The sequence below is a fragment of the Thalassophryne amazonica genome, chromosome 20, assembly GCF_902500255.1.
Source record: "Thalassophryne amazonica chromosome 20, fThaAma1.1, whole genome shotgun sequence".
Taxonomy (NCBI): Eukaryota; Metazoa; Chordata; class Actinopteri; order Batrachoidiformes; family Batrachoididae; genus Thalassophryne; species Thalassophryne amazonica.
Genome location: NC_047122.1, coordinates 12,478,226 through 12,504,153, shown reverse-complemented (window position 1 = coordinate 12,504,153; position 25,928 = coordinate 12,478,226). Strand labels below are relative to the sequence as shown.

The 25,928-nt window shown below is 41.5% G+C and overlaps 1 protein-coding gene across 1 annotated transcript in view; it reads left to right on the top strand.

Annotated features, from left to right (window-relative positions):
• The window catches only part of vars2 (valyl-tRNA synthetase 2, mitochondrial), a 136,903-nt gene that overhangs the window by 91,769 nt on the left and 19,206 nt on the right, over positions 1-25,928 (top strand). Inside the window, 4 exon segments of the mRNA XM_034160910.1 lie at positions 6,413-6,481; positions 6,580-6,658; positions 15,922-16,052; positions 16,350-16,502. Of these exon segments, the coding sequence (XP_034016801.1) occupies positions 6,413-6,481; positions 6,580-6,658; positions 15,922-16,052; positions 16,350-16,502 (432 nt within the window).

The following is a 25,928-nucleotide window of genomic DNA, read 5'->3' as shown; positions in this document are numbered from 1 at the left end:
GAGAAATTACCTGGTTGTGCTGCTGTGAGACAAAACCCCATAACAAAGACGCAATGTGGAACACGAAACAAACACAGGCAGAGAGAAACAGTGACCTAAAACAATGGCCTGAGGTTTTATGTGATTGGGTAGTGTTTAGAAACTAGATAGCTGAATTTTTCAAGGGTGGTAATAAATTCTGCAAAGTTTCCAGAATGAATTGGAAAGGTGTGTGATTCCAGAATGTTTTTAGAACCTTAGAACTCAGCAGTTTTTTTTTTAAGAAGAACTCAACCCTTTTATTTCCTGCTACTATGCAATTTTTTAATGTTTATTTACTGTGTTAATGTATTATAGATTGTTTAGGTTCTTGTTATCATATACACTGTTGTTATTATTATTAGTAGTATATTATCATTATTGTTATTTATTTTTACTTCTATGTTTTGTCATTTGACTTTTAAATGGACTGCAATGGAAATAAGTGTTTTCACTTTCTTGTGTCCTCCATGTTTTTTTTTAAGTATTTACAATTACATACTTATATCAAACTTACTAAATGTGATGTAACTCACGCTTTTAATATATAGATGATTTACCGCCCCCTGCTGGATTGGTGTGTGAGCTCAGAATGTAAATATCAGTGTCCATTGTTCAGTGTTGTTAGCTAGCTTCTCTAAAAATATTAATCCTGTCAACGTTCGGTTTTGACGCCACTCATCTTTGACGCTACTCATCTTTGACCCAAAATAAATACCAAATGGCACATATCAGCCCTCCACAGTTTTTGCATGATCAAAATTGCACGCACGCATGTACGCAGACCTTTTTGTCTTTTTCTGCATTCTGCTGTAAGGAGGAGCTTTTTAATTTCACAAACAGACGGTGGCAGAATTTCACATTTCACTCATGGTATCACCATGACACTTAACTCACTCATGGTAATGCAACGTAACCAGTGGTGGGCACAGCTAACCAGAAAGTTAGCTTCACTAACCACTAATCCGCTAACTGAAAAGTTAACTTTTATAACGCTAAACTGATAAACTGCTAAAAAAAATTTAGCAGAAGGTACACCTAACTGCTAACCACTAACTTTTGGTATTGACTCCGGTACACTGACAGCTAATGACAAGCCAGTTTTGTGTTTAAAGGAATGGAAAAGTTAACATAATTTATGATTGGATTGGTAGATTATGATATTGAGAGTCCATATGAAAACTCGTAGGCATGTGTGATCATTTATGTGAAAGGTATGAGTATTTTTGTGTGGCTGGTCTAAAGCCACCAGCAGGCTGCCATGCCATCTGCTATAACAGTGATGTGTGACATCACATGGGCACAGAGGTTCAACACTCCGCCAGTGTCGCCCTTCAGTACAGAAGGGGCAAGCGCGTAAGCGGCAATCAACATCCGCAAACAACATGGCGTCAGATAGCGAATCGGAAGGCAGTGAGTACGAATTCCTCACAGATTCTGGTGGCTTACAGCCATATCAGTTTGAACCAAGGCCAGATTCTCGTGATGAATCAGAAGAAGTGAGCTCATCAGATCCTGAAACTGAGGAGGAACAATGGATAGGCAACATGCATTGGTGTCGATGCAAACGCTGTGATCATACATGGCTGAAGCAGGCAAATGAGTGTCTATGCTGCCACGAACGTGTGTAAACTCATGCACTTGCCTCTCCGACAGAATTAGGTAAGTCTGGGAATGTAGATCTGTTTGTAGGTAGTGTAGTGTGATTACAGTGTGCAACATAGAAGCTGTTAGGATTTGCCATGTGTACCTTTCCGTGCCCATGCTGCATCACAGCATTTCCACAAGCGATCTGGGGAATTTTTTCTGATTGGTTAAAATTGTGTCAGTGGCGGCATTTATGAAATCGTCGATGATGGATGAATTCTGCTTAAATGCCGGCTTTCAGAGGCAGATATTTCAGTTGCAAGAGCTTCTTATTTTCATTGATACACAACAATCGTTAGTTTATAGCACAGTCTATCTTCCCAGCTGTATTTTATCAGTGAATTTTCTTTGCCTTTAAGCACCACCAACACTTCTGAGTCAAAGCAAAGGTGATCACAAACTCCACATAAACGAGTCAGAGCTTGTCTTTCTGCGCCCTGCCCACTGCTGTAAGGAAGAGTCTGTTAATACTCAAACCGTCAGAATTAGCACATTACTTTAAAACTAAGACATATGTGCGATTTTTCATTTTGTAAAAATGACAGAGTTGACTTTAATTTTGATTAACTGTCTGGAATTAGTTTTGTTTATAAATCAAAACCATGTGAAAACTTCTTTGCTTCTGATATCTCCTGCACATGTCTGGGTCACTGTGTGTTGAATGTAAGTGAGTTTTTTTTTTTTTTTTCTTTGTAGCAGCCTCGCAGCTAGTCCACTTCTACTGGGGTAGAGTTGAGCTCAGCTCCTCACAGCTGCCTGACTGCTGCAAAACACATAACAGACAGGAACTAACAGGTATAATTTTAAGGTTTACAAACGTTTTTTGACCGTTTGGCTTACTAACTATGCCAGCAAAAATGTTAGCGGACTGAAAATTAGTGGAACTAAATTTAGCAGAAGCTGATTAGTCTGCTGATGGTTTTCAAAATGAGCTGAAAAACTAATATGCAAACAACAAAAGTTAGCTTCACTAATTAGCAGTTACTGGATTAGCAGAACTGTGCCCACCACTGAACAGAACACTTAACTAAACTGACTAAAAACAGTTGAAGTACAACCCCCACTGTGTTACATCACCTTTCCTTCGAACAAAACTCGTTTGGGAACTGAGGACACTAATTGTGAGTGTCATGATTGGGTATAAAAGGAGCGTCCCCAAAAGTCTCAGCTGTTCACAAGCAAAGATGGGGCAAGGATCACAACTGCATGAAAAAATTGTCCAACAGTTTAAGAACAATGTTTCTCAACGTTCAATTGTAAGGAATTTAGGGATTCCATCATCTACAGTCCATAATATAATCAGAAGATTCAGAGAATCTAGAGAACTTTCTACACGTAAGCGGGAAGACCAAAAACCAACATTGAATGCCCGTGACCTTCGATCCCTCAGGTGGCACTGCATTAAAAACCGACATTACTGTGTAAAGGATCTTACCACGTGGGCAGGAACACTTCAGAAAATCATTGTCAGTTAATACAGTTAGTCGCTACATCTACAAGTGCAAGTTAAAACTCTACCATGCAAAGCGAAAGCTATACATCAACAACATCCAGAAACACCGCCGCCTTCTCTGGGCCCGAGCTCATTTGAAATAGACAGACGCAAAGTGGAAAAGTGTGCTGTGGTCTGATGAGTCCACATTTCAGATTGTTTTTGAAAATCATGGACGTCGTGTCATCCAGACAAATGAGGAAAAAGATCATCCAGATTGTTACCAGTGCAAAGTTCAAAAGCCAGCATCTGTGATGGTATGGGGGTGCGTTAGTGCCCATGGCATGGCCAACTTACACATCTGTGATGGCACCATCAATGCTGAAAGGTACATCCAAGTTTTGGAGCAACACATGCTGCCATCCAAGCGACGTCTTTTTCAGGGACGTCCCTGCTTATTTCAGCAGGACAATGTCAAGCCACATTTTGCACGTGTTACAACAGCGTGGCTTCATTGTAAAAGAATGCGGGTACTAGACTGACCTGCCTGCAGTTCAGACCTGTCGCCCATTGAAAATGTGTGGCACATTATGAAGCGCAAAATATGACAACGGAGACCCTGACTGTTGAACAGCTGAAGTCGTACATCAAGCAAGAATGGGAAAGAATTCCACCTACAAAGCTTCAACAATTATTGTCCTCAGTTCTCAAATGCTTATTGAGTGTTATTAGAAGGAAAGGTGATGTAACACAGTGGTAAACATACCGCTGTCCCAGCTTTTTTGAAACATGTTGTGGGCGTCCATTTCAAAATGAGCAAATATTTGCACAAAAACAGTAAAGTTTATCAGTTTGAACATTAAATATCTTGTCTTTGTGGTGTATTCAATTGAATATAGGTTGAAGAGGATTTGCAAATCATTGTGTTCTGTTTTTATTTACATTTTACACAACGTCCCAACTTCATTGGAATTGAATAACACAACACAATAAAATCAAGAACACTAACAACACTATTATGAACCACAATAACAACACTTAAAACATCAAAACCCCAGACTTTCATAGTGCATTACAGCACAGCATCCATTGTTTACTGGTTAGCTAAAATGACTAATTTATCAAAAAATATTTGTCCTATCAACTTTCCGTTTTTGCAGCATTAATCCTTGACCCAAAATACATAAGCATACCAAACAGCAAATGTCAGCTCTTCCCAGTTTCAGAAGCCATACTCACTCACGCATACATGCGCGCGCGCGCACACACACACACAGGCCACTTAGCTATTATAATAATTAAAAAACTGATCTCTCAATATAAAAATGTCTGATTCAATGGTTCCTTTGATGTCTGGAATTCTGGAATAATCCTTTGGTACTAGGTCTCTTTGCAGGATCCTTGGGTACCACTGCAATGACTTTATGTCAAACGACCAGTTACTTTGAGAGACTAAGATGAGGAGTATCACTTGCGTTGTGAGGCAGCATCAGCTTTGACATTTTGGCCATGTGGCGCATTTTCCTTTGCATGATCCAACATACAGGTACCTGAGGGTTGAGGACCCCTGTAGATGGAGAAGATTAAGGGTACACCCATGTTTCACCTGGCTGCCATAGAAAGGTGGATGTTTTAGAGATGCTGGGACAGACCTTTTGTCTACCTGGGTGGTTGCCATCCAGGACCCAAGGCTCTCTGGTGTTTTGGATCATGGCGAAACATGCCATCAGCACATGCTTCGAGACTTGACTTGATGCATTACACATTGATAGGAAGTTCTTCAGTGAGCTTCTTCGTTTTGTTTGTAAAATGTGTGAAGTATTTCATGGGTGCTCAGACCGCCACCGTCCTTATCGCTGTTGACACTTTTATCACTTTGCAGTAGAAACATTATTAAGGGCGAATTTGGTCAATTTGCACAGAAAGTGGGCATGAAGCAGGAATCGTGTGCAAAACGTGTAATTTTGTACCTCCTTTCAACTCCTTGTACACCTGTTGCTACAACTATTTGCGCACACCAGCAGCTGAAAGACAGAGTGTGCGCTGTGCGAGCCCGTCGATCCCTCTCGCGGCAGGTGTTGGCCAAATTCCAGGTGACACACCAATCGCATGGCACTTAAAAAAAAAATGTGGCCATTCGTACTATCATCACGAAAACAGTCCGGAGACAATCACTGTCGAGGTGGATGTGAAATTTGTCTAAGTGCCCCCACGACCGTGAAGTTGCTGAGTACGCATGTGGCGTTCTCCCCTCACGTGTGCATGTGCTTCGCGTGCCCCCCCACACAACACATCTGCACGTGTGGTTTTGAGGGAGCATGCGATTGGCATGCTGACTGCAGGAATGTCCACCAGAGCTGTTGACCGTGAATTGAATGTTCATTTCTCCACCATAAGGCATCTCCAAAAGCATTTGTCTTTAGCTTATGAAAAATGGGAGAAAAACCAAAAGTGTTGCATTTATATTTTTGTTCAGTGTAAAAGTTGACTTGGATATAAATCATGTTTAATAATTCATCAGTGCACCACAGCTGCTGAAATGGAAATATATTAGTGGACACGATTGGACTATTGTCAACAGATGCACGACGTCCTGTCTGCTGTAGTGACATGACGCATCGTTTTCCTCCTGCAATTTTCTGTAATTTTTTTTTTGCTGCACAAATGTTATTTCTAGAGATTTTGTCTTCCTAAAGACAGCAGTGTGGTGACATCATTCTTGTGTTGTGCTTGTTAAAGTTTTCTTTGCATCATGAGTGAACAGTGGTTACGAATGTTTGAGTTCAAAACTACTTATGGACAACTCGCGTTGCCAGTCACTGCACTTATTGTTTTGTTTTTTGTGATCTCATTGTTGTGATGCACAGAAACACCTCAATTTCTGTTTCAGAAACGCATCCTGCTGTTCCTCTTGGTTGCTGTGATACATCCAAATTTCGGGCTTTGTGTGTTTTGAACGTTTGTGATTGAATGCGGGCGTGTTGATGGGACACATAAACATGCACACAGTTCAGAGCAGTGTGTGATTTCTGAAGACAGTGTATGTTTGTGTGTATGGTTTTATAAGTCAAATCTTTATTTGCACGCCATTTTTGCCTTTTGTTCATACGTCTACTATTAGTATGAATCTTATGCAATATTTTATATACAAGGCTGTTGGGCTTCATTCATACAAAAATTATGAGAAAGTGTGTCATGAAGGCACAAGCCTGTTGTCAAAAGGGTAAATGAGTAGGGATGGATGGAGAACCAAGCAGGAGAAAACTAACAGCAAATGATGACATTCAGTCAAAAAAAAAAAATTTCTTCTCACAGAAACTTCAGGAAAAAGTGAAGGAAGGAAATCTTGAGCCCAGGGAACGGATTGTTGCCATGGAAGCACAGGTCAGCATCCTCCTCCCTAGTTTTTTTTTTTTTTTTTTCTTTTTTCTTTGGAGCCAACTTCAATCCTAATTTATCTGTTTTAATTATTGTCTGTGCAGAGGAAAGAGTTCCCCAACGGAATCCCACAGTGTGGTACTGATGCACTGCGCTTTGCCCTTTGCTCTCACAATATTCAAGGTGAGTGAGTCACCATAAACACAGAGAGCACTATTTTTAAAGAAGTGAGTACAATTGTATCTTGATGACCAGAGGAACAGTAGAGACTGTGAATAACTGCAGTGAACAATAGATCCTGGAGCAGAAAAAACTGTTTTCCATGGAGACTAACTCTTTGAAATATTTTGAGAAATTGATTAATTTTCCTTAAATCAACCATAATCATTTTTTTTGCACCATGTGGTCTGTGAATAAGGCAAATCTGCTAAAAATGTGTACCATCTGATCATTGTATTTTGTTTGATATTATTCATATTAAGAGCAAACTACAGGCACGACAAAGTCCGTCCGGGGGATGTGCTTGACATCTGAAAAGCTACACAATGCATTAAGACAAAAACACACCTTCAGTCCAAGCTGCTCCTTAATGTTTTGATTTATTTGTTTTATTTCAACAAATTAAAACGAGTGTCCGGTTTAATGAGGGCAGGCTTCCTTACTGGGTCTGTCACCCAGAAATATATTTACCATCAAAGCCTCCACCTGCAGTGTGTAACATTCATTAAAACTCTTCTGATTCTGATTCCCAATCTGATTGGAGATCGTTGTTTGGACTCAGAAGAGGACCCAGACGTACTTGACTTCCATAACAAAGCTGAAGTGTTTTTGAAGAACTGGGATCTATTCCTAGATTTCACTGACAGTACTGACAGTAACTAAAAGAACAAGATTTTTGGGCTCATTCAACAACTTTACTTGACTTACTTCCTGCTTACCCCAATCTTAGTCAGCTAAAATAACTTCTTACACAACAGGATTCCTCCATGCATCAAGGATCCTATATCATTATTGTATGATCCAGACTCAAATGGCCCTGTTGCTCCATTTTTTTCAGTCTTCTATATCACCCACAGTCATTAATAACCCCGTCTCTCTTCATGACCATACAGTTAATGCTCTCTGTTTTATAGTCAATTGTCCTCTACCAACACACTTTCTCAGACCTCATTTACAGACTCCACATGCCCCTGCAGCCTTCAGCACCCACCACTCCTCTGCAATCTTTCAACATCCAGCACTCCTCTGCAGCCTTCAGCGCCCACCACACCACAGCCCCTGCCACGTCTCGCCTGGTGCAGATGGCCGTGTGCTGGAGACCAAGGAAAAGAGGCAGCAATACTCAAGCTTCAAAGGAGATGTCAACCACTAGCTCCAGAGGACACCGCCGTCCTTAAGGCCGCTCCACGAGGAAGCCGCTCCGGAGGAAGCCGTAGTCTTCGACGCCGGTCCAGAGGGAGCTGCAGTCCTCGAGGCCCCTCCGAAGGGAGGTGTAGTCCTCGAGGCCCCTCCGGAGGGAGCTGCAGTCCCTGAGGCCCCTCCGAAGGGAGCTGCAGTCCCTGAGGCCCCTCCGGAGGGAGCTGCAGTCCCTGAGGCCCCTCCGGAGGGAGCTGCAGTCCCTGAGGCCCCTCCGGAGGGAGCTGCAGTCCCTGAGGCCCCTCCGGAGGGAGCTGCAGTCCTGGAAGCTGCACCAGGGGGAGCTGCAGTCCTCGAGGCTGCTCCGGAGGGAGCTGCAGCCCTTGAGCTTGCCCTGGAGGTCGCCATTACAGCATCATCAGACCCAACTATGGAGTTTGCCCTCACCGCACTGTGGCAACGCTGGAGGTTGCCACAGACACACCACAGGACCTCCCCAGTTCCTTTTCCTGGGGAAGTGATGGCTCTTGGAATTTTTCCTGCCTTGGGTGGGAAACCAGGCCATCATCCTGGATTTCTGTGCAAGCTACTGCCTGCAGATCAACTCCTGGATATGTTTGACCCTGCTGGGGCTGCCTGGCCACCTCCCATAAGACAGCTTTGCCCCGAGGGGTCATGCAGTTGCACCCCAATGATGTCTTGCCTCCCAAGGGAACATCCTCCCACTTTGCAGTAGATATCCCAGTTCCCGAGGAGCTGCTTGTTCGCACCCGCAGTGACTTCTTGCCTCCAGAAGAACTGGCTGGTCATCCTCCTGATGATGTCCTGCCTCCTAAAGGGCCACTCACCCACCCTCATGATGACGTTGCACATCCTGGCTGCCCTCATTGATGTTTCTGCTCCCAGGGGCCACCTTCCTGATAACTTCTGAGGGGTCACCTGGCTGCCTACCGGATCTCATACCTGCTCCTGTGAGGCAGGACAGCCACCCCAGATGATGTCTCTCCTCCTGTAAGGCCACCCAGCCGACTTCCTGATGTGTTTGCTTCCGAGGAGCCATCTGGTAACCTCTCAGATGACATCTCTGCTCCTGAGGGAGCACTTTGGAGCTTTGGATGAACAAAGTACTTTGATTCCTCTGTAAGGAGTAATTCCACCTCATCCTGGTATGAACACTCATTCCCCTCAACAATCAGCAAACTTGATGATGCTGTTGGTGGGGTGAGCGGGTGTGCAGTTGTGTGTGTAGCCTTTCCCTATTGTTTGGGTGGGTCAGAGTACAGTTCCTTTATTCAGACAGTAGCGACATGACGAGCCAAAAAACAAAAACCAGTCACATGACTCGTGGTGCCATCTTGGGGCCAAAATAGTGTTTACTATTAATGTGTCTGCATGTAAATCCAGCTATTTTATTTATTTATTCGCTGAAAATGCCGGGTTGTTATGCATTTGAATGTGCAGATAAACACAACAAGGGGTTCAAAATGTACAGATTCCCTTCAGATCCAAACAGAAGAAAAATTTGGGAGAATAAATTCAGCCATGTGGGTTGGAAGTGACTTCATTGTCAAAGCTTTGCGAGATAAATTTTTGTACAGTCCCATGTACAGTAAAACTCACCTAAAACGTCATCGTATAAACCAGATATTTGCAGTCACCGACAGTCCGATGTTTTTGTCTTGTTTTCCATGTAATAAACACCGTATATAACAGATTTGATTTTGTATAACTGATTTTCATTCACATAAAAAAAAAAATGTCCTGTCCGATTGCAATGTATTTCCATTAAAAACCCAGAGCAGAGGTAATTAAAGTTAATTGATGACACTCACAGATTTGAGGAAAGTGGGACTGGAGTCATTTCCGTGACTAAAAGCCCAACCGTTTATTTTTTTTTTCACACTGTGCTCAGACTCGGACCCGCAGCCTGACATACACCTGTTAAATCAGACACTGCAAAAGGCTGTGATTTGACGCTTTAATGCTTTCACTCTTTACTCTCATATTTCAATAGTTTTTGTAGTGCACACGCTGATTACATTTCGGGATCACATACATTTAGCAGAAAAATCTGCAAATTTACAACATGGAGTCGGAAAAAGAGAAAATTGTACACCTTACCTTGGAATTGGAGGTAATGATTGTCCAATGAAAACTTTGTTGAGGGTCAAATTAATCCAAAATAGAGTAGCTGTGTATTTTGACCTGTGCCTGTCTGTTGAACCACGCCTCAGCTGGATCACCTGTGTACCGACTCCCTGCTTGCTTTGACAGTTAAACCTTTTACTTACTCCATCCCTGGTGAGAGCCACGCCAACGCCATGCCTGACAAAAAAAACAAACAAACAAACATTGAAAACAGAAAAGGTTCGTTCAGTAGTTAAAATAGAATAGAACTAGAAGCACTCAGAGAGTGCAAACCTCCTCCAAGGCCATGGGGTCACTGACGCCATAACATCTACACACCGTGGAATCATTGAACCTAAAAAAGTCTAACAATGATGTTTGCTCAGTAGTAAAAAAAAGTTTCATCTGCTGTGACTGGATAGCATGTATCCTTAGCGCTTGGCATCACAGTTTATTGCAACTTGCACCTTTCCCAGAAGCTACTGTCATCTGAGCACTGACATTGATATTGCATGTGCTTATAGACAAAAACAAATAAGACAAAATTCAATTTATTATTCAACTAAACTGCAAATATATGAATTTTTTTTAACATTTATGAAACACTTCTCTAAACAAGGCCATAGGGTCACTGACCCTAAAAAGATTCCCTCTATTTCTTTTTGTTTCTTTCTCTAAAATTGTATATAATAATCAATAGATTATTAATATATAAACAAAAATAAATATAAGAAATATTACAATTTGAAAACAAATGCACCCGAACGTGATGACAGCTGCAACTGCTTAATGCTAACTTTTAACATCGAAAATGCCATAGACATGCTAACACGTTAGCATCAGGATCCGCATCGTGATCCGGATCACCACTAAAATTTAATCACTTGTTCCTCTTGTCATTTCCAACCACTCCACAAAATTTCATCAAAATCCATTCAAAACATTTTGAGTTATCCTGCTGACAAACAGACAGACAAACAAACAAACGCGACCGAAAACATAACCTCCTTGGTGGAGGTAATAAACTTTGTCTGTCCCACAAAGGTCACAGAAATCCTTCTTCAACAACTCGCTTCACACAAAACTTCACTGAAAAAAAAAGATTGATTTGCAACACAATTGGCAGCAAAAGCATCTATCTGGTCTTATTAAGGGCTACTACAGCAGAGGGAATAAAAGATTTCTTACAAATATTTTTGCGGGCCAGAGGAACTCTGTACCGCCTGCCTGATGGCAGTAACTGGAAGGAGTGGTGGAGGGGGTGTGAGGGGTCCTCAGTGATCAGGGTGGCTTTCCTGGTCACTGAGTGACTGTATAGTTCAGACAGGGGGGTTTGGGGTGTGCCAGTTATTTTGCTTGCATGACTGATAGTGCGGAGAAGCTTATTTCTTTGTTTAGAGAAGAAATTCAGTGGTGGGCACAGTTCCGATAATCCGATAACAGATAATTGTTGAAGATAATGTTTTCATTATCGGATTATCTTTTTAGATAACTTTAAAAACCATTATCAGACTAATTATCTTCCGATTAATTTTTGTCCGATAACTTTTAGACTGATAAAGTAGTAAACAAGGCTGAACAATGGCAAACATTTTTAAAATTTAAAATCAGTTGAGCACCTACCTGTTAAACGTTTCCTAACAGATGTATAGTTCCACCCTCTGCAAACAGAAGAGAGTTGTTTCCAGGAGAAACCACTCTATCTTCTGCAGGCAAAGGAGAACTTGTCACAAAAAAAAAAAAAAAAAATATTCCTGTTAACACCATACTGATACACTGGCAATATCACCCAAGTCCTCCAGAGGCATACATTTTTAACTTATGGTTCAAATTTTAACCAAACTAATTTTGGACAAGTTATTTAAAATTACTGTCATGTCTGAAGTTTTATAAAGTGAAAATATCAGATATATGTTTTAGTTTTAAAGTAATGTGCTAATTTTTAAGGTTTTAGTGAGCACATGCTGTGCCCAGCAGTGCATTATGGGTAGGACAGGGTAATCTCAGTACATTCACGGCAGGACAAATGCATTTCAGACACTCTGTTCAGGCTCCACGGACAACAGCATTAAACTCTAGTGCCTAAAACTTTCGTGAATATATTCTCTGGGTTTATAGACGTTGTTATTGTATTTGCGTTTGTTAAATTCCACGCATCTTAAATGTAGCAGACACAGATTATGTGGAATTTTGTTTTGGCAAGTTTTCAAGGCCTCTACTGCCATCTACTGGCCAGTAGTGTTCATGGCAGTAGATTGGCAGTATTCGTCCTGAAACTGAGCAGACACTGTATATTTTTAAGCACTGTACTCTCAGTTCAAACTGTACAACAAAAGTTCAGAGTGCACGATTTATGTTCTCACACACATTGTACGTTCAAAAACTACATGTCGAACTCCTGTTTCCAGAAGCAAAATGTAACCTTTTTTGTCAAACTTAATTTACAAAAACTCTCGATGGGAGACATCAAAGTTTAAAAACAAAACAACAAAAAAAAACATTACAAGACAGCTCTGCGGTGTTTGCACAGGCACAATGCGACGGGTTGGATGCTTGTAGCTCTTCAGCAGCAGGATACCTTCACGACGGCCGACCAGAATAATATCAAACAGGTTTGATTTTCATCTGACCATCCGATCGGCGATCAGGAGGTGGTCGTGAGATGTTAAATGCACCTTGTTACTCCACGTACACTACACGATGCAGGATGCACGATTAACCTGAAACTCGGTCCAAAAACTTCTCGCATGAATGAAAAATCATCTGAAAAAGGGCCAAAACTCGCACAGTGTAAAGCCAACATTTATGTGTCAAGACAATATTGAGTGCACGTTTTACAATATCATAAAACGTGCGCACGGCACTAATAAAATGTGCGCACATTCTCTCCACATGCAAAACATTTTGCGATGACACTTCCAGGGCTCCGTAAAATAAAAAAATGCCTGTTTTTACAAATAAAAAATGGAATATTTTACAAAAGCACATTTATCTGTAAACACCAACACACGTCACATTAACGTGTTGGTTTACATAATGAATGACTGAACCAATCAGTGTTTAGCAGAGGCACTTTTACCCAGAATCCTTTGCAATCTGTCTGTGTTTGTTACAAAACCTCAGAATTAGTGCATTATTCAACATTAAAAGATATATGTTATATTTGAACTTTGTACAAATGACAGAATTGACATTAATGGAGTTATTCTATCAGTATTCACACCAAACCATAAGTCAGCATGACTTTATTTTCCAAGACCTCCGCCTGACCGGAGCGTTGTGATTGGTAGAGAACTGGCTTTGTGGCTGCTTTCAGGGTGCTTCTGTGCTAGAAGCCGTGTAGTAAACAAGAGCTTCCAGCAGGGGGCAGGATGTTCAAACATGGAAGTGTGGGCTCATTGTTTGGGTCTATTGTCGCTTTTGATGCTTCCAAAAGCGATCGTGGTGTTAAAACTCAAATTCAGCTTGTTAGTAGTTGCAAATGTACCAGAGACAATACTGGAATTTATCGGTTATCTGTAACTTCTGATATATTTTTGGGTGGTTTATCGGTTTATCTTTATCAAAGATAACTTTTCAGTTATCTGATTATCTGTTATCGAAGTTAATTTTTTGGTTATCTGTGCCCACCACTGAAGAAATTGTACCAGGATGACATATTGAAAATAAGAAGCGATTCAGTGAGGGATTTATAGACCAGAATTAAAATGTCCTTGCTGATGTGGAAAGTCCTATTTCCTCAGAAGATGGAGATGCTGTTGTGCTTTTTTGTAGACAGTGTCACTGTGTGTTAAGAAAGACAGGCCAGTGTCGATCTCTGTTCCGAGGTACTTGAATGACTGAACCTGCTCCACCATCTGACCCTGGATGCTGAGTGGCTGAACAGTGAAGATGGTGTTTTGTCTCTGCCCCCACAGCACAGCTCCTTGGTCTTAGAAATGTTCAGTTCCAGGGAATGTTCAGAATATGTCTGGACCAAGTTGCTGAATGTGAGCTGGTAGTGGGACAGGGCATCAGTGTCAGTCAAGTGCGCCACCAGAGCCATGTCACCTGCATATTTAAAAAGAGTAATTCCTTCACTGCTACAGGAGATGTTATTGGTATATACAGAGAAGAGAATGGGAGATAAACACAGCCTTGTGGGAGTCCTGTTTTTAAAACCAGCTTAGTTGACTTAAAACCATTTAAAAACACCAGTTGTGGTTTATCCAGTAAAAAACTCTTAATCTATAAAATCAGTGTGGGATGAACATGAAGGTCAGAGAGACAATGCAACAGGTTATTTCTATTTATGGTATTAAAAGCTGAGGAGAAGTCCATGAATAAAATCCTTGTGTGTGGGTGTGCAGAGCCCAGATGTTTGGTGACAGTGTCTAAAAGAGTGAGACTTGCATCTTCCACACCTCGGTTTGCCTTGTAGGCAAACTGGAATGGGTCCAGTTTGTCCGACAGTAGGTCTATAAGGTGTTTACACACGACCCTCTCCATACATTTACACAGCACTGATGTTAAGGCTACTGGTCTGTAGTCCCTCTGCTCCCTTAGCAGGTGTTTTTTTGGGAACTGGAATTATGAAAGATTCCTTCCATTGCTTGAGAACAGAACTAGAATCCAGGAGAAGCTGGACCAGCCTGGCAAGAGGCCCACCCGGCTGAGAGGAGCATTCTTTGAGCACCCTGCCTGTGAGCCCGTCAGGACCCGCTGCCTTGTGTGGGATGACTCTCTGCAGATATCAATAAGGTGTTTGCCTCATGAGGCAAAAAGCCTTCCTGATATCTTTACCCTGAATAGCAGAGATACAGAGGAACATAATAAAACAAGTTTTACTGAAATCCATAGGGGGCGCACCGAGATATGGCCAAATGAAAATCACCAAATATCGCGTTCTTATCATAAAGAGCGGCATCTATGCAAAAACGCCCTAACTAAGTCACCGTCATTTATGCAAATTTGGAAAGAACTTGTCCCAGTGTATCCAAATATGCATAAATGAGCAAGGCTTATTCAGGTCACAGGCCCTGGGAGGGTCCCATATGTAGCCCAAAATGCCAAAAGTTGTGACTTGAAGCACCACCTATAGGCGGCGCCCTCAGTTAGCCTTGAAAAATATAACACTAAATGGGAGAACTCCATCCATACATTCATATACCATAAGATCAATGAGGTTTACTGAGGATGCACAAAAATATTCAAAGGTCAAAATCCACATTTTGACTATGTCACTGTTTTGGCCCCTTTAACCCCTACACTAAAAAGGGCCGTAATTTTCCTCCCAAAGGGATTTTTGGATAAAAATCATATTTGTCCGTTTGGACAATACATCTTCCCCTAAAAAACTTCAGTGGCCTACTGAAACATGATATATCACCCCCCCCCCACTTGAAACTTACAAGATTTCGGCTCTTAATGTCCCTACAAAATCTGACTTATTTCCACAGTGAGATTGTTCCTCAAAACAGGCGCACAATAAGAAAAGGCTGTGTGGTCTGCTGACTTTTTTAACCTTAGGGGATACAAAATAGTCCTGTACCCTGAGAACACTGAGCCCAGGCTGGTACATAGGGTGTAATTGGGTCAGCTAGGTGCTACTACTTGAATAATTTTCTGAATTAGTAACAGAACCTTAAAATTAGACCTCACAGAGACAGGAAGCCAGTGAAGGGAGGCCAGAATAGGTGTAATGTAGGCTTCTTTCTGCTTTTTGTCAAAATTCTTGCAGCAGCATTTTGAACCAGTTGGAGACACATTGTACATATAGCTGAAGTTGCATGTTTCGTCAGCACACCCAGTGAAATGGCATTCAATTCAGTAAATCTAGGTGAGGTATCAGTGATGGCACCCACATGAGTAATAGGGTGCAGAGGTGGGACTAAGGCATGCTGGGATATACTTCACCTAATGTCATTCAGAGTTGGAGCTGTTACTAAATGTCATCTGACTGTGACTTTGTGTGTGTCCTTCAGGAGAAGACACCAGTCTGTCCGTCTCTCAGGTTCTGAGCTGCAGACACTTCTGTAATAAAATGTGGCAGACATTACGCTTCACACTGGGCGTGTTGGAGAACAACACATCACAAGTGGAAACACTGGAGAAGGTACAAAAAACAAAAAAGGAGTTTCACCTTTGCCTGCTTGTTGGTTAGTTTCATTATTTGTTTGAGTAATAATCAGATTTCAATCAAACGTAGTGAAAACGGGCTGAAATGGAAACCAGAAAATGTTGAAGCATATTTGTATATATATAAAAAAAGCAGATCTGGGCACTAAAACAAAAGTAGTAAAGCTGGCAGAGAAGTGAACTTTAAAGCAAAACATTAAAGTCATGTCTTCGATTTTCCACAAGTGTTTCTAGTTTGCAATGAGAGCTGACATTGGTTTTTTGCATTTTTCAGACCACTCCTGTGACCAACATGGACCGCTGGATTTGTTCTCGGCTCTACAGCACAGTCACACAATGTGAGCGAAGCTTTGAAGCCTATGAGCTGCACACAGTCACATCTGCCCTCTATTCCTTTTGGACACACAGCCTCTGTGACGTTTATGTGGTGAGAAACACAACTTTACACTCAACACAGTTGTACCACCTCAAATCATAAAAATGTTTGGACCATTTATTTGTTATTATCTATCGTCCACCTGGTCGTTACTGTGAGTTTCTCTGTGAATTTTCAGACCTTTTGTCTGACTTAGTGCTTAGCTCAGATAAGATAATTATAGTGGGCGATTTTAACATCCACACAGATGCTGAGAATGACAGCCTCAACACTGCATTTAATCTATTATTAGACTCTATTGGCTTTGCTCAAAAAGTAAATGAGTCCACCCACCACTTTAATCATATCTTAGATCTTGTTCTGACTTATGGTATGGAAATAGAAGACTTAACAGTATTCCCTGAAAACTCCCTTCTGTCTGATCATTTCTTAATAACATTTACATTTACTCTGATGGACTACCCAGCAGTAGGGAATAAGTTTCATTACACTAGAAGTCTTTCAGAAAGCGCTGTAACTAGGTTTAAGGATATGATTCCTTCTTTATGTTCTCTAATGCCATATAACAACACAGTGCAGAGTAGCTACCTAAACTCTGTAAGGGAGATAGAGTATCTCGTCAATAGTTTTACATCCTCATTGAAGACAACTTTGGATGCTGTAGCTCCTCTGAAAAAGAGAGCTTTAAATCAGAAGTGTCTGACTCCGTGGTATAACTCACAAACTCGTAGCTTAAAGCAGATAACCCGTAAGTTGGAGAGGAAATGGCGTCTCACTAATTTAGAAGATCTTCACTTAGCCTGGAAAAAGAGTCTGTTGCTCTATAAAAAGCCCTCCGTAAAGCTAGGACATCTTTCTACTCATCACTAATTGAAGAAAATAAGAACAACCCCAGGTTTCTTTTCAGCACTGTAGCCAGGCTGACAAAGAGTCAGAGCTCTATTGAGCTGAGTATTCCATTAACTTTAACTAGTAATGACTTCATGACTTTCTTTGCTAACAAAATTTTAACTATTAGAGAAAAAATTACTCATAACCATCCCAAAGACGTATCGTTATCTTTGGCTGCTTTCAGTGATGCCGGTATTGGTTAGACTCTTTCTCTCCGATTGTTCTGTCTGAGTTATTTTCATTAGTTACTTCATCCAAACCATCAACATGTTTATTAGACCCCATTCCTACCAGGCTGCTCAAGGAAGCCCTACCATTATTTAATGCTTCGATCTTAATATGATCAATCTATCTTTGTTAGTTGGCTATGTACCACAGGCTTTTAAGGTGGCAGTAATTAAACCATTACTTAAAAAGCCATCACTTGACCCAGCTATCTTAGCTAATTATAGGCCAATCTCCAACCTTCCTTTTCTCTCAAAAATTCTTGAAAGGGTAGTTGTAAAACAGCTAACTGATCATCTGCAGAGGAATGGTCTATTTGAAGAGTTTCAGTCAGGTTTTAGAATTCATCATAGTACAGAAACAGCATTAGTGAAGGTTACAAATGATCTTCTTATGGCCTCGGACAGTGGACTCATCTCTGTGCTTGTTCTGTTAGACCTCAGTGCTGCTTTTGATACTGTTGACCATAAAATTTTATTACAGAGATTAGAGCATGCCATAGGTATTAAAGGCACTGCGCTGCGGTGGTTTGAATCATATTTGTCTAATAGATTACATTTGTTCATGTAAATGGGGGAATCTTCTTCACAGACTAAAGTTAATTATGGAGTTCCACAAGGTTCTGTGCTAGGACCAATTTTATTCACTTTATATATGCTTCCCTTAGGCAGTATTATTAGACGGTATTGCTTAAATTTTCATTGTTACGCAGATTATACCCAGCTTTATCTATCCATGAAGCCAGAGGACACACACCAATTAGCTAAACTGCAGGATTGTCTTACAGACATAAAGACATGGATGACCTCTAATTTCCTGCTTTTAAACTCAGATAAAACTGAAGTTATTGTACTTGGCCCCACAAATCTTAGAAACATGGTGTCTAACCAGATCCTTACTCTGGATGGCATTACCCTGACCTCTAGTAATACTGTGAGAAATCTTGGAGTCATTTTGATCAGGATATGTCATTCAAAGCGCATATTAAACAAATATGTAGGACTGCTTTTTTGCATTTACGCAATATCTCTAAAATCAGAAAGGTCTTGTCTCAGAGTGATGCTGAAAAAACTAATTCATGCATTTATTTCCTCTAGGCTGGACTATTGTAATTCATTATTATCAGGTTGTCCTAAAAGTTCCCTAAAAAGCCTTCAGTTAATTCAAAATGCTGCAGCTAGAGTACTGACGGGGACTAGAAGGAGAGAGCATATCTCACCCATATTGGCCTCTCTTCATTGGCTTCCTGTTAATTCTAGAATAGAATTTAAAATTCTTCTTCTTACTTATAAGGTGTTGAATAATCAGGTCCCATCTTATCTTAGGGACCATCGTAGTACCATATCACCCAATAGAGCGCTTCGCTCTCAGACTGCAGGCTTACTTTAGTTCCTAGGGTTTGTAAGAGTAGAACGGGAGGCAGAGCCTTCAGCTTTCAGGCTCCTCTCCTGTGGAACCAGCTCCCAATTCAGATCAGGGAGACAGACACCCTCTCTACTTTTAAGATTAGGCTTAAAACTTTCCTTTTGCTAAAGCTTATAGTTAGGGCTGGATCAGGTGACCCTGAACCATCCCTTAGTTATGCTGCTATAGACGTAGACTGCTGGGGGGTTCCCATGATGCACTGTTTCTTTCTCTTTTTGCTCTGTATGCACCACTCTGCATTTAATCATTAGTGATTGATCTCTGCTCCCCTCCACAGCACGTCTTTTTCCTGGTTCTCTCCCTCAGCCCCAACCAGTCCCAGCAGAAGACTGCCCCTCCCTGAGCCTGGTTCTGCTGGAGGTTTCTTCCTGTTAAAAGGGAGTTTTTCCTTCCCACTGTAGCCAAGTGCTTGCTCACGGGGTCGTTTTGACCGTTGGGGTTTTGCATAATTATTGTATGGCCTTGCCTTACAATATAAAGCGCCTTGGGGCAACTGTTTGTTGTGATTTGGCGCTATATAAAAAAAATTGATTGATTGATTGATTGATTGATATGGGATTTGCAAATTAAAAAAGCCCTCAATGATTTTTACAGTAAAAGTAAGTTTGTAAGTCCCTTCAGCTGCTCCCGTGGTGTTGCCACAGCAGATGTGAGGTGGTTCTGCATGTTGAGTTTTACGCCGGATGCCCTTCCTGATACAGCACCACATTACATGGAGAAATGTGGCAGGGTGGGGTTTGAACCGGGAACCTTCAACACTCAAGCCAAACTGAGGAGGCAGGCGCTCTGTCTGTGTAATGTTTTTCACCTTCTGGATGGTTGGTATGGGGTGCATCCCTGGAACTGGCAGGGAGCGGTTGTTCTCCCTTTGATTTCAGGGCTGCAGCTTCAGCTTCATGCCACAACAGCGTTGCTTGGTAATGTTGCCTGGTCTTGTCTTGGTGACTGGTCTTAGGTGGAGCATTGGCCTCCCCCCTCTGTGTGGTTTGATCCCTGTCTGGGGTTGGAGCAGGGGATCTGTGACTTGTGCCTGGCCTGCTCCTGCATGTGGGATGGTTTGATATACCCATTTGGGGTGTGTGGCAACCTCAAGGCTGAGTTCCTTGAGGTTACGCCCAGATTCCTGGATGTGCAGAGGTGCTATCTTTTCCCCATGTGTGTCCTCTTCCGCACTAGATGAAACATATAGTCTGGGGTGTGTGGCTGGGGGGGACTTATTTACAGTGTTGCCACCTGTATTATAATGCCATATCCAGTGGTAAGAATCTATTTAAACTTTGGCACTTGATATCAGTAGCAATTTGGTGATAAAGGACCTTCCACACGCATCCTTTTTATGACTCTTATGACAGAAAATCATCCTGCCAGTATTAAAATACCATGTCCAGCAATGTCCCTCTCAAAGCAGGCTCACTTCAGAACAGAGTGAAAGCAAACAAAGTAGGCCAGTGAGGGAAGCTTTCAAGACACTGAGGACATTTATGAATGAATTACAAGCGTCTGTGGATGTGATTGGAGAACTGGGCATCAGGCATCTTTTGTCCATTGCTTCACTGCCTACAGCTTCACAACGAACAAAGTTGTTTTTGACAGAAATGTCACCGTTTCTTTTTAACAATGTCCTAATTAAATCCCAAGGCTGGTCATATTAGGCACCTGTGAGGGGATGGATTGTGTTGGCAAATGTGAAGTCCTAGTTAACATCGACTGGACAAATTTCTGAACAGAATTTGAAATAAAAGTTTTGTGTGCATAGAAGAAATCTTAGTTCTTTTACTTCTTTCACCTTACCTTTATATTCCTGCCCGAGCATTAAAGGGGTTAATTAATATATTGATCAGCTCTCCAATTTGTGGTGATCTCTCTCTCTCTCTCTCTCTCTCTCTCTCTCTCTCTCTGTCTCTCCTGAAAAGGGTGTCTCTCCTGAAAAGGGTACAAGTCCTTGCCATAGGTTGGTAATATGCATATTACTATATAGTTCTACTTGGGCCCATTTTACCATTAATTCATCATTAATTAACAAATCTAGACTCCGTCAGTTTCATGAGTTGGTCCCTGCATTCTAAAATCAACTTCTCTCACATTTTAGGAGGAATTTTGTAAAACTTAGTACATGTCCTTGTTATACGTTGGTAATACGCATATTATCATATTGTTCGACTTAAGGAAAATCACAGAAAATTTGTTTTTCTTTATATTTTTCAGTGCAAAGTCTGCATCAACAGGTTAACTTTGAAAAGTAATATATTTATTATTCTATTCTGTGATTCATTAGCGAGAAATGTTTCTCTTGATTTATGAAATTCTTCACTAAAATTAGCACATTTTGCAGTTTTTGATAGAAGAGCAAATAGCTGATGTGTGTTGACAAAACAAATGTTATCAGAATGTAGCAAGCACTTGTACCAAAGCAGCATTAGCCAGCAGGAGACATTGTGCTCTCAGAGAACACTTATGATCTGTTGAGTCATGAAATAATTTATTTTACAGGGTTTTTTTTAATAAACCTTAATAAAAAAAATCATTTAATTTGGGGTGGACATTTAAAAAAGTGCCAGGCTGATGCTCAGCCGGGGGTGGTCCAGCACATGGACACAGCATTTTAAACATTTTTTAAAATCCAAGCTTGTAATGCATATGAAGTGCCAAAACTTAAAAAGACAGTCATCAGGTCAAAAATGTAAATAAACGACAAAATCCCAGCATATTTCAAAGGGCTGCAATGAACAAATATTTTAATTATCAATGAATGTGTTATTTTCTGGATTAATTTGTTTGTGGTTTGGTACATAAAATGACAGAAATTGGTGAAAAATACTGATCAGTGTTTCTCAAAGCCAAAGATGTTTTGTTTTGGCCACAATCTAAAGATATTCTGCTGACTCTCAAAGAGGAGGAAAAAAAAAATCCTATATAAGAAGCTGAAGTCAGAGTATTTACACATTAAAAAAAAAAACATGAAAAACAATTAACACATTACTGAAATAGATGGCAATTACATTTAGTAAAGTAAGTCCCTTCAGCTGCTCCCTTGTTTGCACTCTAGGTCGCCACATCAAATCCAAGGTGGATCTGCATGTTGAATTGGTACAAGTTGCCCTTCCTGATGCAACTCCACATTACATGGAGAAATGTGGCAGGGGTGGGATTGAACCGGGAACCTTCTGCATTGAACCCAAGTGCACTAACCACTTCCCACCAACAATTAATAATTAACTGTTGCAGCTATGGCTGTTGGGCAGCAGGGTGGCTTAGTGGTTAGCACTGTTGTCTCACAGCAAGAAGGACATGGGATTGATTCCCAGCTGTGGCCTTTCTGTGTGGAGATGGCATGTTCTCTCTGTGTTTGCGTGAGTTCCCTCCGGGTGCTCCGGCTTCCTCCCACATCCAAAGACATGCAGGTTAGGTGGATTTAAAGCTTTATATTGTCCGTAGGTGTGTGTGCGGGTGTGAATTTGTTTGTCTATATGTGGCCCTGTGACAGACTGACGTCCTGCCCATGGTGTACCCTGCCTCATGCCCAGTGACTGTTAAGATAGGCTCTTGCCCCCCACCCCCTGCCCAGATTTTTGCTGACTGTATTTGTACACTAGTCATCTACAAGATTTACAACATCAAATTAGCCAACTACAAAATACTGCCAGTAGAATAGGTCTGCATTTAAATCCCCAAAAAAACAAGAGCATGAGAATAATTCCAGAAAACAGATGTCATTACCACAAATGAAAAAGAAATTGAAGATGTAGAGCAGTTCACATTCCTTGGTAGTGTTGTTAAGGTGAGAAACAGGAAGCCCAACAAGCATTTGTCATCTTGAGACCAGCCTGGAAGAGTAAAGTATTGAGATGGAAAACAAAATTTAAGGTATTTAACACCAATGTTAAGTCTGTCTTATGTGGCTCAAAAACATAGAGAGATTCCTCTACAGCAATAAATGCCATCCAAAAATTTGTTTATAGATGCCTCAGACAAATTTTAAGAATAAAATAGCCCACACAGATTAACAGTAAAGAACTTTGGCAGAAAACCAACCAGTTACCAGTCTCACATGTCATTCAAACCAGAAGATGGAAATTGATTTGGCATACATTAAAAGACATGAACAACATTAGTCGTTAATCACTAGAATGCAGCCCCCAAGGCCAGAGAGAAAGAGACAGACCCAAGAACACCTGGACATGGGCCCTGGATGTCCAGTTAAAATCCACAGGTCTATCATGGGGAGAAGTCATTGGCAAAAACAGAGTAGGATGGACAGCCTCTGTAGAAGCCCTGTGTCCCCCATGGGAGGAAGCAGAATAAGTCATTCATGCCGATAGCTTTCTTGTTTTTTTTAATAATTATTCTCCAACGAAGACCCTCATGTGATAGAAGGAAAGGGTTCCAATATTGGTGCACTCAATCTCCAAGGCATCATCTGGATCAGGAGCATCCCTTATTTCTCCTTCCTACTTGTTTTCCTGTGTGTTACCTTCAGCAGGCGCCTTCCTTCTTTTCTGTGTTTCCAGGATCAGTGTGTTTGGCTCCATCTGTTGGGGTCTCCTTGCCTTCGTCCCTCTCTGATGGTGGTGACCTTGGCCTCCCTCCACTTAGAATGGTGTTCACATGGGTTCTCATTCTTCTGCCCTTGGACATTTGCATTAAAGCTTCCATGTCTAATGCAGATGTAGGTTCTCTGGCCATGTGATCCAGATGAGTATTGAGTCCCTCTCTCAACTGGCCTAGGGGTTTATCCGGAACTGTCTCCTCTTACCTTGATTGTGGTCCTTTCTGGACACAGAAGCTCTAGACTTGGATGTTGGCATCTGGCTTGTGCTTGGCATCTACCAGAAATGCCCCCATGCCCTCTTTCCAGGTCCAGCTCTTTTTCATCTGTGCACGGTATCAGGGTTCAACAAAAACAAAAATGTTGCACTTATTGTTTTGTTGAGTGAATATACAGTGTAATCCTATGAATCTATAGTTGTACAAGTGAACATAGCTGTGTGTGTTTTGAATTCTTTGTCTCATTTTTTCCTCTTGACAATAGCCAACAGAGAATCTGTGTGGTATTGTCTATGGATGCAATCAAGTACATCTTAGCCAATTTTAAATCTTAGCCAGAGAAAAGAAATGGTTTGAGAGGGGAGTGAAGGAAGCTTTGTATGTGAAACAGTTGAAACCCAGCCTTAACCCGGGGGGAGGGGGTCTGAGACACGCTTTGTCACCTGTTTACAATGGGGTACTCAGATCAAAGCAGTTTCACTCTTTTGTTCATGGTAATGAGTCATTTATGTCGTCAGGAGAGGCATCAGGAGAGGGGTCAGTCTCATCATTAGGAGGGACAGCTGCCCTGTCATTAGGAGGGTGCTAACTAGAGTACAATAGGTGCTAATTAGAGCAACTGTTAGTCACTGCCAGTAGCAGTCTGCCTCTCAGCAGGAGGGGTCTTGTTAGGTTTAAAACTCCAGCTTTTGCTGGCTTCTGTTTGTTCTTCTCTACAAGAGCCAAGACGGAAGTCAGACTACCAGAGCAAGAAATTTAGCTGAGGAAGCTTCTGCGATTAGAAGTGAAACGTTTTTGCGTCAAGCAATCCAGTCCAGTTGAAGATTCAAGCTTCTCTACTAAGGCAATCAAGTACAGTAATACCATGGTCAAGTCTGTTCCCAGTAGTTTTTGCACTGTGTGTAGGAGCCAAGTCCTGCTGGAAAAGGAAATCAGCCTTTCTATAAAGCTGGTCAGCAGATGGAAGCGTTATAAAATCTCCTGGTAGATGGCTGCATTGACTTTGGACTTGATGAAACACAGTGAGCCAGCGCCAGCGGTCACTGTGGGAATTTCACAGTGGACTTCAAGCAGTATAGATTCTGTACCTCTCCAGTCTTCTTCCAGACTCTGGAACCTCAATTTCCAAATGAATTGCAAATTTATTTTCATCTGAAAAGAGGCCTTTGGACCACGGAACATCAGTGCAGGTCTTTTTCTTAGTCTAGGTCAAACTCTTCTGACATTGTCTTTGGTTTGGGAGTGTCTTGACACTAGAAATGCAACAGTTGTAGTCCATTTCCTGAACATGTCTCTGCATGGTGGCAATTGATGCACTGACTCCAGCTTCAGTCCATGCCTTGTGAAGCCTCCCACCCCACCCCCGACATTATTGGCTCAGCTTTGCTCAACAGTCTTTTCAATGCTGCAGTCATCTAACAGGTTCTGTAACCCAGAATGAGTGGACACAAATACTGAGCTCAGACACAGGAGTAAGACAGTCAAAAGGTTTTACTGCAATTACTTGCAAGGTTCTGTACAGGAGGAGACAGTCAGTTAACAGCAACAGTAGCCAAAACATAAAGCAAAAGGAAGGGTCCAGGAAACAGGCAGATAGTTAAAAAAAACATGGCAGGGAAACATTAGACAAAAACACAGAAGACAGGCTGGAAGCGAAGGTGGTGAAGCACAACAATCTGACAGAGAGATGATGGAAAAGACGGGCTTAAATACAGGAAGTGATAAGCAGGGGATGAGAGACAGGTTATGAGAGAAAGATCCAAAACAGGGTGTGCAAAACAAGAAGGAACCACCTAACACCAAGCACCCAAGTGAAAGACAAGAGAAAGCAGTGAGACAAACAATAAACAGAAAATAAGACAACTCCCCAAAAAATACTTAACACAGTCCAGTCCTGACCTCAACCCTGTTGCTTGGGCATCTTTTCCAACCACACCTTTCCATTCCAATCAGCTTTACATGAATATGCTTTGATCCAGTGCTCTGTGAACAGCCAGCCCTTTCAGCTGCCATCTTCTGTGGCTCACCCTATTGGTAGAGAATGTCCGTAGGTATCTTCTGGACAACTGTCAAGTCAACAGTCTGCCCATGAGTACGGTTGTGTATATTGAACTCGAATTAGTCAAAATCTAACTTTTCATCTGTGTCTTAACACCTGGGTAATGGATCAAG